At 38.9% G+C, this 12635-nt stretch overlaps 1 protein-coding gene across 1 annotated transcript; it reads left to right on the top strand.

Annotated features, from left to right (window-relative positions):
* The first annotated feature begins 4061 nt into the window (after window positions 1-4061).
* On the top strand, window positions 4062-11767 carry sdy (sexually dimorphic on the Y chromosome). Its single transcript, NM_001281416.1, is given in 4 exon segments — window positions 4062-4101; window positions 4409-4768; window positions 6836-6936; window positions 9002-11767. Coding segments are annotated over 4 exon segments (579 nt in total). The 5' UTR covers window positions 4062-4073; the 3' UTR covers window positions 9092-11767.
* Window positions 11768-12635: the final 868 nt, after the last annotated feature.

Consider the following 12635-nt stretch of genomic DNA (forward strand, 5'->3'; position numbering starts at 1 on the left):
CAAACTTGAAACTCATGTGTTCATATGCCAGGCTCAACACTCATATGCCAGGCTCTAAACCCCTTGTAAAGCAGATTCATGTATAACTTTAAGAAGTTATTTGGTCACATAAGTTGTGATACAAACCATATTCAAATATAAAGGTCAATGGACTAGGCTACATGAGGCATTGTTTCTTAAGTGATAATATATAATTCACAACTGATAAGCTAATATTATCACCCATCAGACTGTTCTTGATTTAATCTTGTCTTTACACATACTAAATAATATGTGTGAAATTTGATTTGATTTAGAATGGATCAGTATCATGCACCTGTAAATGTCTATGCATTTAAATAGCTAATGGACGACGCTTTTCCCTGTGGTTTATTTTCATGCCAGCCAGGTAGGCTATACTCTTGTTGTAAATATAAGCAATGTGCTTAATATTAGGAAAGTTGAGAAATAAATATAGTAGGCCTAGCCTATAGAAAGCTGATAAGATCCTCCTCTTTTTCTTAGCAGCCATCACTCTGTTTTCTCATGCAATTGCATAGCCTACAGAAATGTTGCACAACATGAGCTCATGGGCTCTCGTGAAGTGTTTGATTAGATGTTAATTTGCATTGATGTCCTTCTTTTATGAACAAGTCTTATAAATGGATATATTCTTTCCACAGCTTAACACTTAAAACCTACCAAGTACAGCCCCAAATCCGTAAACATGGGCACCTCATAGATATCATCCTGACCAACTTGTCCTCTAAATACACCTCATCACTGTCAAACGCTCCCAAAAACACTTCTGCAAGCAGGCCTTTCTAATCGACCTGGCTCGGGTATCCTGGAAGGATATTGACCTCATCCCGTCAGTAGTTAAAAGTGCTTTCCTCACTATCTTAAATAAGCATGCCCCTTTCAAAAAATCTAGAACTAATAACAGATACAGCCCTTGGTTCACGCCAGACTGCTCTTAAATGAAAGTAAAACTAAATGCATGCTCTTCAACCGATCACTGTGCGCACACACACCCGCCCGACTAGCATCACTTCTCTGGACGATTCTGACTTAGAATATGTGGACAATTACAAATTCCCAAGCATCTGGTTAGACTGTAAACTCTCCTTCCAGACTCACATTAAGCATCTCCAATCCAAAATTAAATCTAGAATTGGCTTCCTATTCTGCAAAAAAGCCTCCTTCACTCATGCTGCCAAACATACCCTCATAAAACTGACTATCCTACCGATCCATGACTTCGGCGATGTAATTTACAAAATAGCCTCCAACACTCTACTCAGCATATTGGATGTAGTCTATCACAGTGACATCCGTTTTGTCACCAAAGCCCCATATACTACCCACCACTGCGATCTGTATGCTCTCGTTGGCTGATCCTCACTACATACTCGTCTCCAAACCCAGTGGCTCCAGGTCATCTACAAGACCCTGCTAGGTAAAGTCCCCCCTTATCTCAGCTCGCTGGTCACCATAGTAGTACCCACCTGTAGCACGTGCTCCAGCAGGTATATCTCTCTAGTCACCCCCATAGCCAATTCCCCCTTTGGCTGTCTCTCCTTTCAGTTCTCTGCTGCCAATGAATGGAACAAACTACAAAAATCTCTGAAACTGGAAACATATCTCCCCCATTAGCTTTAAGCACCAGCTGTCGGAGCAGCTCACAGATTACTGCACCTGTACATAGCCCATCTATAATTTAGCCCAAACAACTACTGCTTCCCCTACTGTATTTATTTATTTATTTTGCTCCTTTGCACCCCATTATTTCGATTTCTACTTTGCACATTCTTCCACTGCAAATCTACCATTCCAGTGTTTTACTTGCTATATTGTATTTACTTCACCACCATGGCCTTTTTTTGCCTTTTACCTCCCTTATCTCACCTCACTTACTCACATTGTATATACACTTGTTTTTCTACAGTATTATTGACTGTATGTTTTTTTACTCCATGTGTAACTCTGTGTTGTTGTATGTCTCAAACTGCTTTGCTTTATCTTGGCCAGGTCGCAATTGTAAATGAGAACTTGTTCTCAACTTGTCTACCTGGTTAAATAAAGGGGAAATAGAAAATAAAATAAATACAGGGACAGAACATAAATAAATATGTGGGGCAGGACATGCATGTTTGCAAAAATATATAACACATCTATCCAAGACCTAACAAACACACACACTTTAATTAATGATCTAACATTGAGAGCCTGTTCACATGAAGCTGAAGGGCAAGATAAGGACAGACAGAATGAGAGAGTTAGATAGAACAAAAGAATAAAGAAGAGAAGAATAATGATTAAAACAACGTCAGGTGGTGAGACAGAGAGGAGAGATAGAGATAGAGAGAGAAAGTGATTTGGAAATAAACATTAAATGGACAGTGTTTTCATGTACAAAACCACTTATCAGCTTGAACTTCAAACACATTGACGCCCACACACACAGAGAACCGTTTCATCTGCTTTTGTGTGTGCCCAGCTCTCAAAATGCACACATACACCGAATACACAGACATAACAATACACACACACCACTAAACACAGAGAGAACCGTTTCATCTGCTCGTGTGCCCAGATGTCTCTGCATTCTGAACACACACACCATGCCCATCTGTGTGCCAGTGTTTTTCTATCAAAGCGTAAAGCATACAATCAATGCCAAGAAATGCAGTGAGAGGATGGTCTTATTCCTCTCTGTTATGTCTCCTCATAAAACAATCTGTTTATGTTGTTATTTATACATTGCACCTTCTTTGGCTGCTTCTCCTTCACCAGAGACCCATTATAAAAGCAAGACTATCGTTTTTATCCATCAGTACATAGTCCAGCATTATGGATGTTAACTTGTAGCTTTTACTCACACTGATGACTGCTCAAGCTGTGTGTGTCAACACTTTATACCTGCATTTATTAAAGTATGGGTCAGAGTAAATGTATAATTATTTTATTAATTACTGGAACTGATTTGGTCAAGTGCAACTGTACTCTCAGGTTTATGCTCTCTGCTTAGCAGCAGTCTCTACTCATTTTGGCAGCTGCGCAAGTGGGAGAGGTGGAGGGAGATGCCCGTGTGCTTCGTGGTTTACCAGATTTTTTTTCTGCAACCCACACGTTTCAGCGCTGTCGTTCATGCCACTGACTTGTTATTCCCACTCGCCATCACTCACCACTGTCATGAAATGGACTAATGCTAGCCACAAGTTCTGACTGAGCTCAATCGTCATGAAAAGCAAATATAGTGTTTTGTGTGGGGAAGTGCTTAGTAAGGATTCTCCCAAAACGAACAAATTAATAAAATGACACGTCCTGACCAAACATCCACAGCATGACAGTAAACCCAGGGAGTTATTTTAGGACAGGGCAGAATGCTTCAAGAAACAGGTGACGATCAGCAGAAATAATATATAATATAATATTCCAGCTCAGAATAAAACATATGTATTTTAACAGCAACAGTTCCAACCTAGACATTCTATCAAAAAATCATTTATATAGTGAGATGTATAGTAGGCCTGATATTTTTTTTTATCTATACTGTTACTTAGGGTTGCACGATCAAAAAGCCTGTGTGTGTGTCCTTTTATACATCTGTGTGATGTGATCAATCCATTTATTCCAGTTCAGAATGAAATGATTTATTGTATTTTAACAGCAACAGTTCCAACCTAGACAGGTATATAAGGGTGTTTTTAATGAAAATATATTTCAAGGTATTTCATTGTTTGTGTTGCATTTCTTGGGGGCATAAGGGCAATGAAATGTACCAATATTGACATATAGTTGCACATTTTCCTACGCTTGGCTCCCAGGAAAACATTTCTCATTTGGGTCCTAGGCTGAAAAAGTTTAAGAACCCTGTAGTGTCTTCTGTCTTTATCCTCCCTGGTACAAGATCAAGTCTGGAGAGAGGAGAAGGGAGAGAGTGAGCAAGGCCTTGGCCTTCACCTGACAAGAGAGGATTGAGAGAGAAACACTCCCCTTAACTAATACTTTTACATGAAAACATGCTCATAAAAAACTCCAGCTCATGTTTAAAAGCCGTCCTTAGAATATTTGAGTCCATCTGCCCTTCAATGGCTGACAGAGAGGCCAGAATCCAAGGTACAGAACACACAAACATTCAGTATGTTATGTAAGACTGTTTGGTTTTCATTATTTTGGGCCTATGAATGTCTGATGTTGTACAGCTTACTGTGCTGTGTATATGTGGTTATTTCCATGTCTGATTGGAATGAAACTCTTCAGTTGTACAATTTCATTATTTAACTTTTTTTGTGCTCATTGGATCATATCACAAATCTCTTATAAAAAGTCAGGAGCTGTTCTTCTGCATAACTGCTCATTGCAAGTATTTTTTTTTATCTCCTCCCTCTATCTCTGTCTGTTCCCTCTGTTTCTCTCTCCCCAGCCCAGCACTGTTTTCTTGTCTCAGTGGAGTACTGCGAAGAGGAGGTGCTTAGTCATGAGGTCATGGGGGGTGATGTCAGAATTGCCCACAAGACCTCCCTAATGATGGATGGGATCCCCTTCATCTCTCTCCCAAAGCCCCCCAACACCCTTCCTATCTCCTCTGATCGTTCAATCCTCTCCAACCTGTTGTCCCTCATGGAGGGTGGAGTGGTTTTAAGCTCTAGGGAGGAAGGTATCTATGCTGAACGGCATAGCCAAGCCACAGTCTCCTGGATGGGTGGCACCGGAGATGAGATGCACGTGATGGAGCGTGATGTGGACCCTGTGATGCTCTTCAACAGAGAGCACTTCAGACAGGGTGAGTGAATCTGTTAGTGGTAAATTCTAATGATTCTTGAAGAGCATAACTTATAATAGTTAAACAACCCAAAATATAAGCTTGTTTAAATCCTATGTTTGTGAACTTTGTAAATGTAAACAAACACTATATAGCCTTAAAAATGTTACTTATGTGATAATGCCTGAAAAAACAGTGTTTGGAGGGTATATTGGCGCAGTGTTGTTAGGCCAATAATTTTGATAAATGTATTCATACTATTTCATCCTTCCACAAGATATAGTCCCGACACAACCATATGGTTGCTACCCAAACTGGATGGTCATCCATTGGTTTGGTTGCCAAAGACGCTACCCAGTTGTTCAGATTTTTTGTTCTGTAACTATGGACACGACCCGGTTGTTCATTTTAAATGTTCCATTGCCATTCTGGCTGGCAACATTCTTATCCCTTGTTTGCTAGCTAGTCAACTATGGCTAACTTACAGTTACGTCAAACAGTGCAGTGAGCAACAAAGTATATTGCATTTGCATTTGTTTAAGACTTTTTCTAATTACATTTATTTGGATGTAACAATGACTTCCATGGTTTGGCCTGCCATAGAAAATGTTCTCTCTCGTCAGGACACTGTTTACAGAGGAGCTAGTCAACAATACAGCTAACACAATCACTTCAAACGGAAGCTGGAAAGACTCAAAACTGGCTGCACTTTGTTTCCTTTTACCTGTTTTTTATTGATATTTTTTGTATATAGAGTATCCATAAAAATTATGCTGATTCGTGATTTTGACTGGCTGAGAAAAGCTGCCTGCCTATCTGTCTCTTCCCGACTCCCGACACATTCGTTACTATGGGACAGCTAGAGAAATAATTGGAATTTTGAAACAATGTTCCAATATATCAGAGAGACAGATAGTAAGGTTTATACAAATCTCCGCTGTTTAAAACTAAATTTATACATTGCCTGGCTGGGCTGATGAGACAGTGGATTGTGCTGTCAGATGGAGCAGAGTAAATAGGCATTTTACATAGATAGATTTAGCTGGTAGTAACTTGTGGAATAGATACTGGCTTGAATGCATTTTTAACCAATCAGCATTCATGATTACACCCACACGTTGTATAAAACGTATATTGCCAACTATAATGTTGATATTATGGTTAGTCAGTCCTCACAACAGGTTTCACAAAACACTAAGTGTGTGCCCTCAGACCCCTACTCCACTACCCTATATCTACAACACAAAATCCATGTGTACGTGTGTGTATTGTGAGTATGTTATTGTGTGCGTTTATGCATGTGTCAGTACCTATGTTTGTGTTGCTTCACAGTCCCCGCTGTTCCATAAGGTGTATTTTTTTATCTGTTTTTTTTTAAATCTGATTCTACTGCTTGCATCATTTACCTGATGTGGAATAAAGTTCCATGTAGCCATGGCTCTATGTAGTAATGATCGCCTCCCATGGTCTGTTCTGGACTTGGGGACTGTGAAGAGACCTCTGGTGGCATGTTTTGTGAGTTTTGCATGTGTCCACGCTGTGTGCCAGTTGTTCAAACAGACAGCTTGGTACATTCAACATTTCAATACATTTCATAAATACAAGTAGCAATGAAGTCAATCTCTCCTCTGCTTTGAGCCTGGAGAGATTGACATGCATATATATCAGCTGATGTAAGAAGGGCTATATAAATACATTTGATTTGAAATTTGATTTGCATATTATTATTATTCGATGAACACTTTGTTGTTGGTTCATTTACAGATAATTGCTTGAATTCAATGTTTCACTAAGGGCTCGATTCAATCTGTATTGCGGAAGTTCAAGGCTAATGCTTGATTACATTTGAAGGTAATTTTCCGATTGAGCCGACATACTGTTTGCAGCATATACTGCAAATGCAGTCTCCACAAAATGCAGGAGCATTTCCTTAAATGTATTTTTGTCATTAGCACTGCATTGATGTTAATGTGAGCATCACTCTCTCGTACTACTGAATTTGTCTGATTATATTACTGATTGTATCACTGATGATATTGCAGCGGTGTGTTTGTCATGTGATGTATTACTGACTCTGTGTGTCCTTAGAGTTGGACCGCTTCGCCAGAGCAGATGGCTCCCAACCTCAATGTGGGTTCAGCCTATGGTTTGGACAAGACTCATCACTCAGTGCACCAATCTTTATATCGGTACAGATTCTCTTACTCTGGGGCATTGTACACATTAACACAGGGCCGACGCTAGAAGGAATCATTGAGAAGGATTTCCATAGGATGTTTTTTTCATGGTTTTTATAGTAAAGATGTAATTTTTCTTTAAAAATATATTCCCTTTTAATGTGGCACGTACACAACCAGTCATGATGTTTTCATCTGATTGTCAAAAAAATAATTTCAAAAAGTAGGTTACCTTCGCATGTTCATCCAAAATAATTCTAGCATTTGAACTGGCACTGTGGACCTGCCAATTTTCTTTCAATTTGCAAGTGGCTGAAACTATCTTACTGGAGAAAACATCAGATAGAGCAAAACAGTGCCTTACTATATGTAGCCCATGTTTCTGATGCTATCTGGCTAAAAATAGTATGACATGTCATACTATTGTGGGCCAGACAGCATCAGACACATGGCCTACACACTCTGAGACAGAGGGGCGCTGTCTGGCTCACTCGGAAGCTTTATCTGAGATTGATGTGTCTTTCTGTCTCGGTCAAATTTAATTTGGATGGGCAAGGTGGGGTGGGCCCACCAAAACCACAGGCCCTGCATTAACTTCAACAGTTATGATAACATTACATTTTCCTCTATATTACTGTAATTTTCCACCATACAGTGCATTCGGAAAGTATTCAAACCCATTCCCTTTTCCCACATTTTGTTATGCTACAGCCTTATTCTAATATTGATTAAATCGTTTTTCCTCATCAATCTACACACAATACCCCATAATGACAAGGTGAAAACAGGTTTTAAGAAAGTTTTGCTGATTAAAAAACATCAACAACCTATACATCTTATTTACATAAGATTTCAGACCCTTTGCTATGAGAATCAAAATTAATCTCAGCAGAATCCGGTTTCCATTGATAATATTTTAGATGTTTCTACAACTTGAGTGGAGTCCACCTGTGGTAGATTAAATTCATTGGGGCATGATATTGAAAGGCACACACCTGTCTATACAAGGTCCCACAGTTGACAGTGCATGTCAGGGCAAAAACCAAGCCATGAGATTGAAAGAATTATCCGAAACAAGATTGTGTTGAGGCACAGATCTGGGAAGGGTACCAAAACGTTTCTGAACCCCAAGATCAATGGTCTCCATCATTCTGAAATGGAAGAAGTTTGGAACCACTGAAACTCATCCTAGAGTTGGCCGCCCAGAGCAGCGGTCTAAGGCACTGCATCTCAGTGCTAGATTGGTCACTACAGTCCCGGTTTCGATCCCGGGCTGTATCACAACCGGTCGTGATTTGGAGTCCCATAGGGCGGCGTACAATTTGGCCCAGCGTCGTCCGGGTTAGGGGAGGCCGGGGGAGGCCGTCATTGTAAACAAGAATTTGTTTTTATATTACTTGCCTAGTTAAATAATGGCTAAATATATATTTATTTTTTATTATCAGGGGAGAAGGGCCTTGGTCAGGGAGGTGACCAATAACCTGATGGTCCTCTGACATAGCTCCAAAGTTCCTCTGTGGAGATGGGAGAATCTTCCAGAATGACAGCCATCTCTGCAGCACTCCACTAATCAGGCCTTTTTGGTAGAGTGGCCAGACGGAAGCCACTCCTCAGTAAAAGGCACATGACAGCCCACTTGGAGTTTGCCAAAAGGAACATAAAGCACTCTCAGACCATGAGAAACAAGATTCTCTGCTCTGATTAAATCAAGATTTAACTCTATGGCCTAAAATTACAAGCGTCACATCTGGTGGAAAGCTGGCACCATCCCTATGATGAATACTCATGTAAATGTAATATTTCAAAAACAAATATTTCAAATGTTTTAATAGAAATTGGCTAATATTTCTACACACCTGTTTTTTCTTTGTCATTGTGGGGTATTGTGTGTAGATTAATGAGGGGAAAAGAAATTTAATCAATTTTGGAATAATGCTGAAATGTAACACAATTTGGAAAATGTCAAGGAGACTGAATACTTTCCCAATGCATATGTGTAAACGTGTATGGGGCCTTACTTACTTACTCCACTTGGTGTTGATTATAATTAGATGTTGAACAATCTTTCCTTCTCCAGATTAAATTACCATGGGCCCAGCAGCTATTCAAGGAAGTTCATGACTTCAGGATCTGGCTTGAGTCCTCCCCTGTCTCTCCTGGAGTCTGAAGAACTGGTTGGAGTCCCAACAGGACCCCAACTGCTCCCAATATGAGCCTAGGCCACAGCCTTTCCCACCAAACCTCTACCCTAATCACCTCTCCTAAACCTTTTCACCTATTTTCATTCCCTATATAAACAGCTTATTGAGCACTATATTTATTCCATCTCACACTAAATAGAAGACAATCAGACAGTAAATTAATAAATACCCTTCAAATGCATCATTTTAATGTTGCTTATTTGTCCATTTCACATTACTGCTTACTTCATGCTGTTTGTTCTATTACATTTGTTTGACATTTTATCAATTTTGTGACAGTTAGGTAAATAGATACAGGTTGATACAGATAGATATATTGAAAATAATTATTATAAAGAATTAAACTATAGGATTCAGACATGTGCAAGTACATTTGTGCAAAATGTGCAAGTACATTTTACATTTTAGTAATTTAGCAGACACTCTTAATATTGCTCTGAAATATGTTGGCTTGAGTTGTGCTGTTATCTAATAAACAATATCGCTAGACTGTAATTACATAGCAGTTACATAGCAGTTATTATATAAGTACACAAGCTCCTGAGTGGCGCATCAGTCCAAGACACTACATTTCAGTGCTAGAGGCGTCACTGTAGACCCTGGTTCGATCCCGGGCTGCATCAGAACCAGCCGTGATCGGGAGTACCGTAAGGCGGCGCACAATTGGGCCAGCGTTGTCCGGGTTAGGGGAGGCCGGGGTAGGTGTTCATTGTAAATAACAATCTGTTATTAACTGACTTGCCTAGGTAAATAAAGGTTAAATAAAAAATGTAATAAAATATGCCATGTTACAGAATATGTGTCCAAGTGAAAGGTAAGAAAGCAATTTTATCCAGGTGGCACCTGTACATATTACCTCAAATTCCTTGACACCGGTGCCCCCTGTATATAGCCCTGCTATTGTTACTTACAGCTCCTCCTTAATTATTTGTTATTCTTATCTCTTACTGTTTTGTTGGTATTTTCTTGAAACTGCATTGTTGGTTAAGGGCTTGTAAGTAAGCATTTCACTGTAAGATCTACACCTGTTGTATTCGGCGCATGTGACAAATACAATTGGATTTTGATTTGACTATCACACCTGAATTGACTAGCCAACGCATCACAAAGCCCTTGATACAGCCTAATGCAAGTATTTGTATCTGATGTCCCTGACAAAGATTTAAAATAGACAGCAGATTTATTTTCTGAAGCACCAGTATCTTTCTGCACAAATATTAGAGAGTCACGTCTCTATAATAACTATTGGGATCATTGTATGAGCTTTAGCTCTGAAGATTGTGTGATGTTATTGAGAAGCACTCCATCACCGATATATACTCATTAGTTTTCACTTTCAATTAGAAACAGCAATACATAGGTTTAGGGTGACATGCCCAGGGAGAAGGAGATTAAGGCTGGAGATCATATGCAATTTAAAGGCAAAACCCCTTAACACTAATACCAATAACAAGAAGGCCCTGAGCACAATCACAGTTTGGTGACACATGTCACACCAATAAAACAGTCAACTTGGGTATTCTGTTTAATTACAGAACATTTTTAAAAGTGAATTGTTTTATTACACATGTCCTCTTCATTACATTTGACATATTAAATATTTTAAAAGATGTTAAGCTACGCCTGACTAAGTCACATGACTAAGTCACTTAAAATAAGTCACTTAAAAGTGTCTGCTTAATGGCATATATTATTAGATAATATTATATGTGGACAATAATATCTTTATAATATTGATACAGTCATGGGTCAAGTGTTTTATTGTGTATTTATGACCTGCTGTATATGACCTGTTAGTCAGTTGAATATCTGGTTAAATAGTGAAACAACGTGGTCTGCTCGCCTTAGCTCTGTCACGGTAAAACTGTATTACGTGGCACTGGAGCAAGAGCGCCAACTGTCTTGTATCACCGCATCTGTACAATAAACCAGTGGGATTCGTGGCAGTTTTTTTGACAGTTTTGTTTGGTATTTTGGGGGGCTGCACTACTAAAATCAATGTCTCCTATCGAGCGGAGCCTGGTGCAAGGAATAATGAGGAGGCTATTGTTAGAAGAGTGCAGTGAACAAATGTAGAAGTGCAGAAGTTCAGTAAGGTATGAGGGCACCAGTACATTGAGTGCTTTGTAGGTGAGCATGAGCAGTTTGAATACCATACAAGATGATATATTCTATCAAGTCTCCTTCCAGTGTCTAAATGTATGTTTGTTGGAGGAAATTATAGTTGAAATGATTAATTATGTATACATTTAAATTAGAACCATTTATTTTAATACAATTATGTTATGGTATGAAATGTATGAGTTATTGGTTAAACTAGGACTGAAAATGTAGGTAAAACAAATTAATTGTCTGTACCTTGCGTGTTTAAGGGAGAGGGATGGCATATCTTTTCAGACAGATAAGAATGTTCTTTGATGTTCCATTAGTGGAGGAGAAAATGTATTTTTAGACAGATTGGAATGTTTGTTTTATGAGGGGAGTAGAAGAGAATTTCCAGACCTGAAGACACTGCGCTATTGTGTGGATCGGAGAGAGTGTGAGAAACTGATGACGTCATTTTATGTTCTCTCTCTAAAATTGAATGTTCTTTGTATTTTGGGTTAGTACTCTCTTGAATTAAACGCTGTTACCTGACTTTTAAGACCGGGGTTCTGTCCATTCTTATAAAAATATGGGTTTTACAATCCCATAGAATGCATTGACAGAGTAATTAATTCTGATTGGGAAATAATACAGAGGAATTTAGAATTCCACTAACAATGTTGCATGAGACAACCAATAATATTACATTCAATATACACAATACCAACATACCGTCTCCAACCTTATTAACACCACTGAATAAAACAGATTAAGTGGACTGACAACTGCATCATTTAAGTAATGAATTAGTGGAGAGGTTTGATATTATGAGTTCAAATAGTTATAGATTTCATTCACTATCTCTAGTTATAGATTTCACTCACAATGCGGTGCATATTACATTCAGGCTAAATGTTATCACTTTACCACTGTTGGAGATATGGGCTTGCAAACAAATTGAGCCACATCAGCTTGGTTTGCAAAGTACTTTCCTCATGTAGTGGTGGTTGATGACTTAATCCAGACAACATTTTCCTAGGCAAACCAAAAATCCCATCCGCGGCTACCACCACTGTTCCATTGTCCTGTAAAGAGATGTCAAATATATTTTTGGGACAAAAATGGAACATACGTTTCTATTAGATAATTTGTCTTTATAAAAGAGGGAGACATCCCAATTGATATCTTATGCTTTGATGTGTTTTTTGGGGATGATAAAAAATTGAATAGGCCAAAAAATACAACGAATTCTAGTTCAGAGCGGCTACTGGGTTCCTTCAGACGTTTCTGGGGCCAGACGGAGCAACATATCAAGTTCCGACATAACATGTGGGAACTCCTCATAGGCCTCATTTGTCTGGGCAGTATACAAGTCAGTAGCAAGTGGTTTCTCTGACAGATATGTTTATCAAAACATTAATTTGG

Source organism: Oncorhynchus mykiss, chromosome 29 (genome assembly GCF_057628025.1).
Source record: "Oncorhynchus mykiss isolate SJ-2025 chromosome 29, ASM5762802v1, whole genome shotgun sequence".
NCBI lineage: Eukaryota > Metazoa > Chordata > Actinopteri > Salmoniformes > Salmonidae > Oncorhynchus > Oncorhynchus mykiss.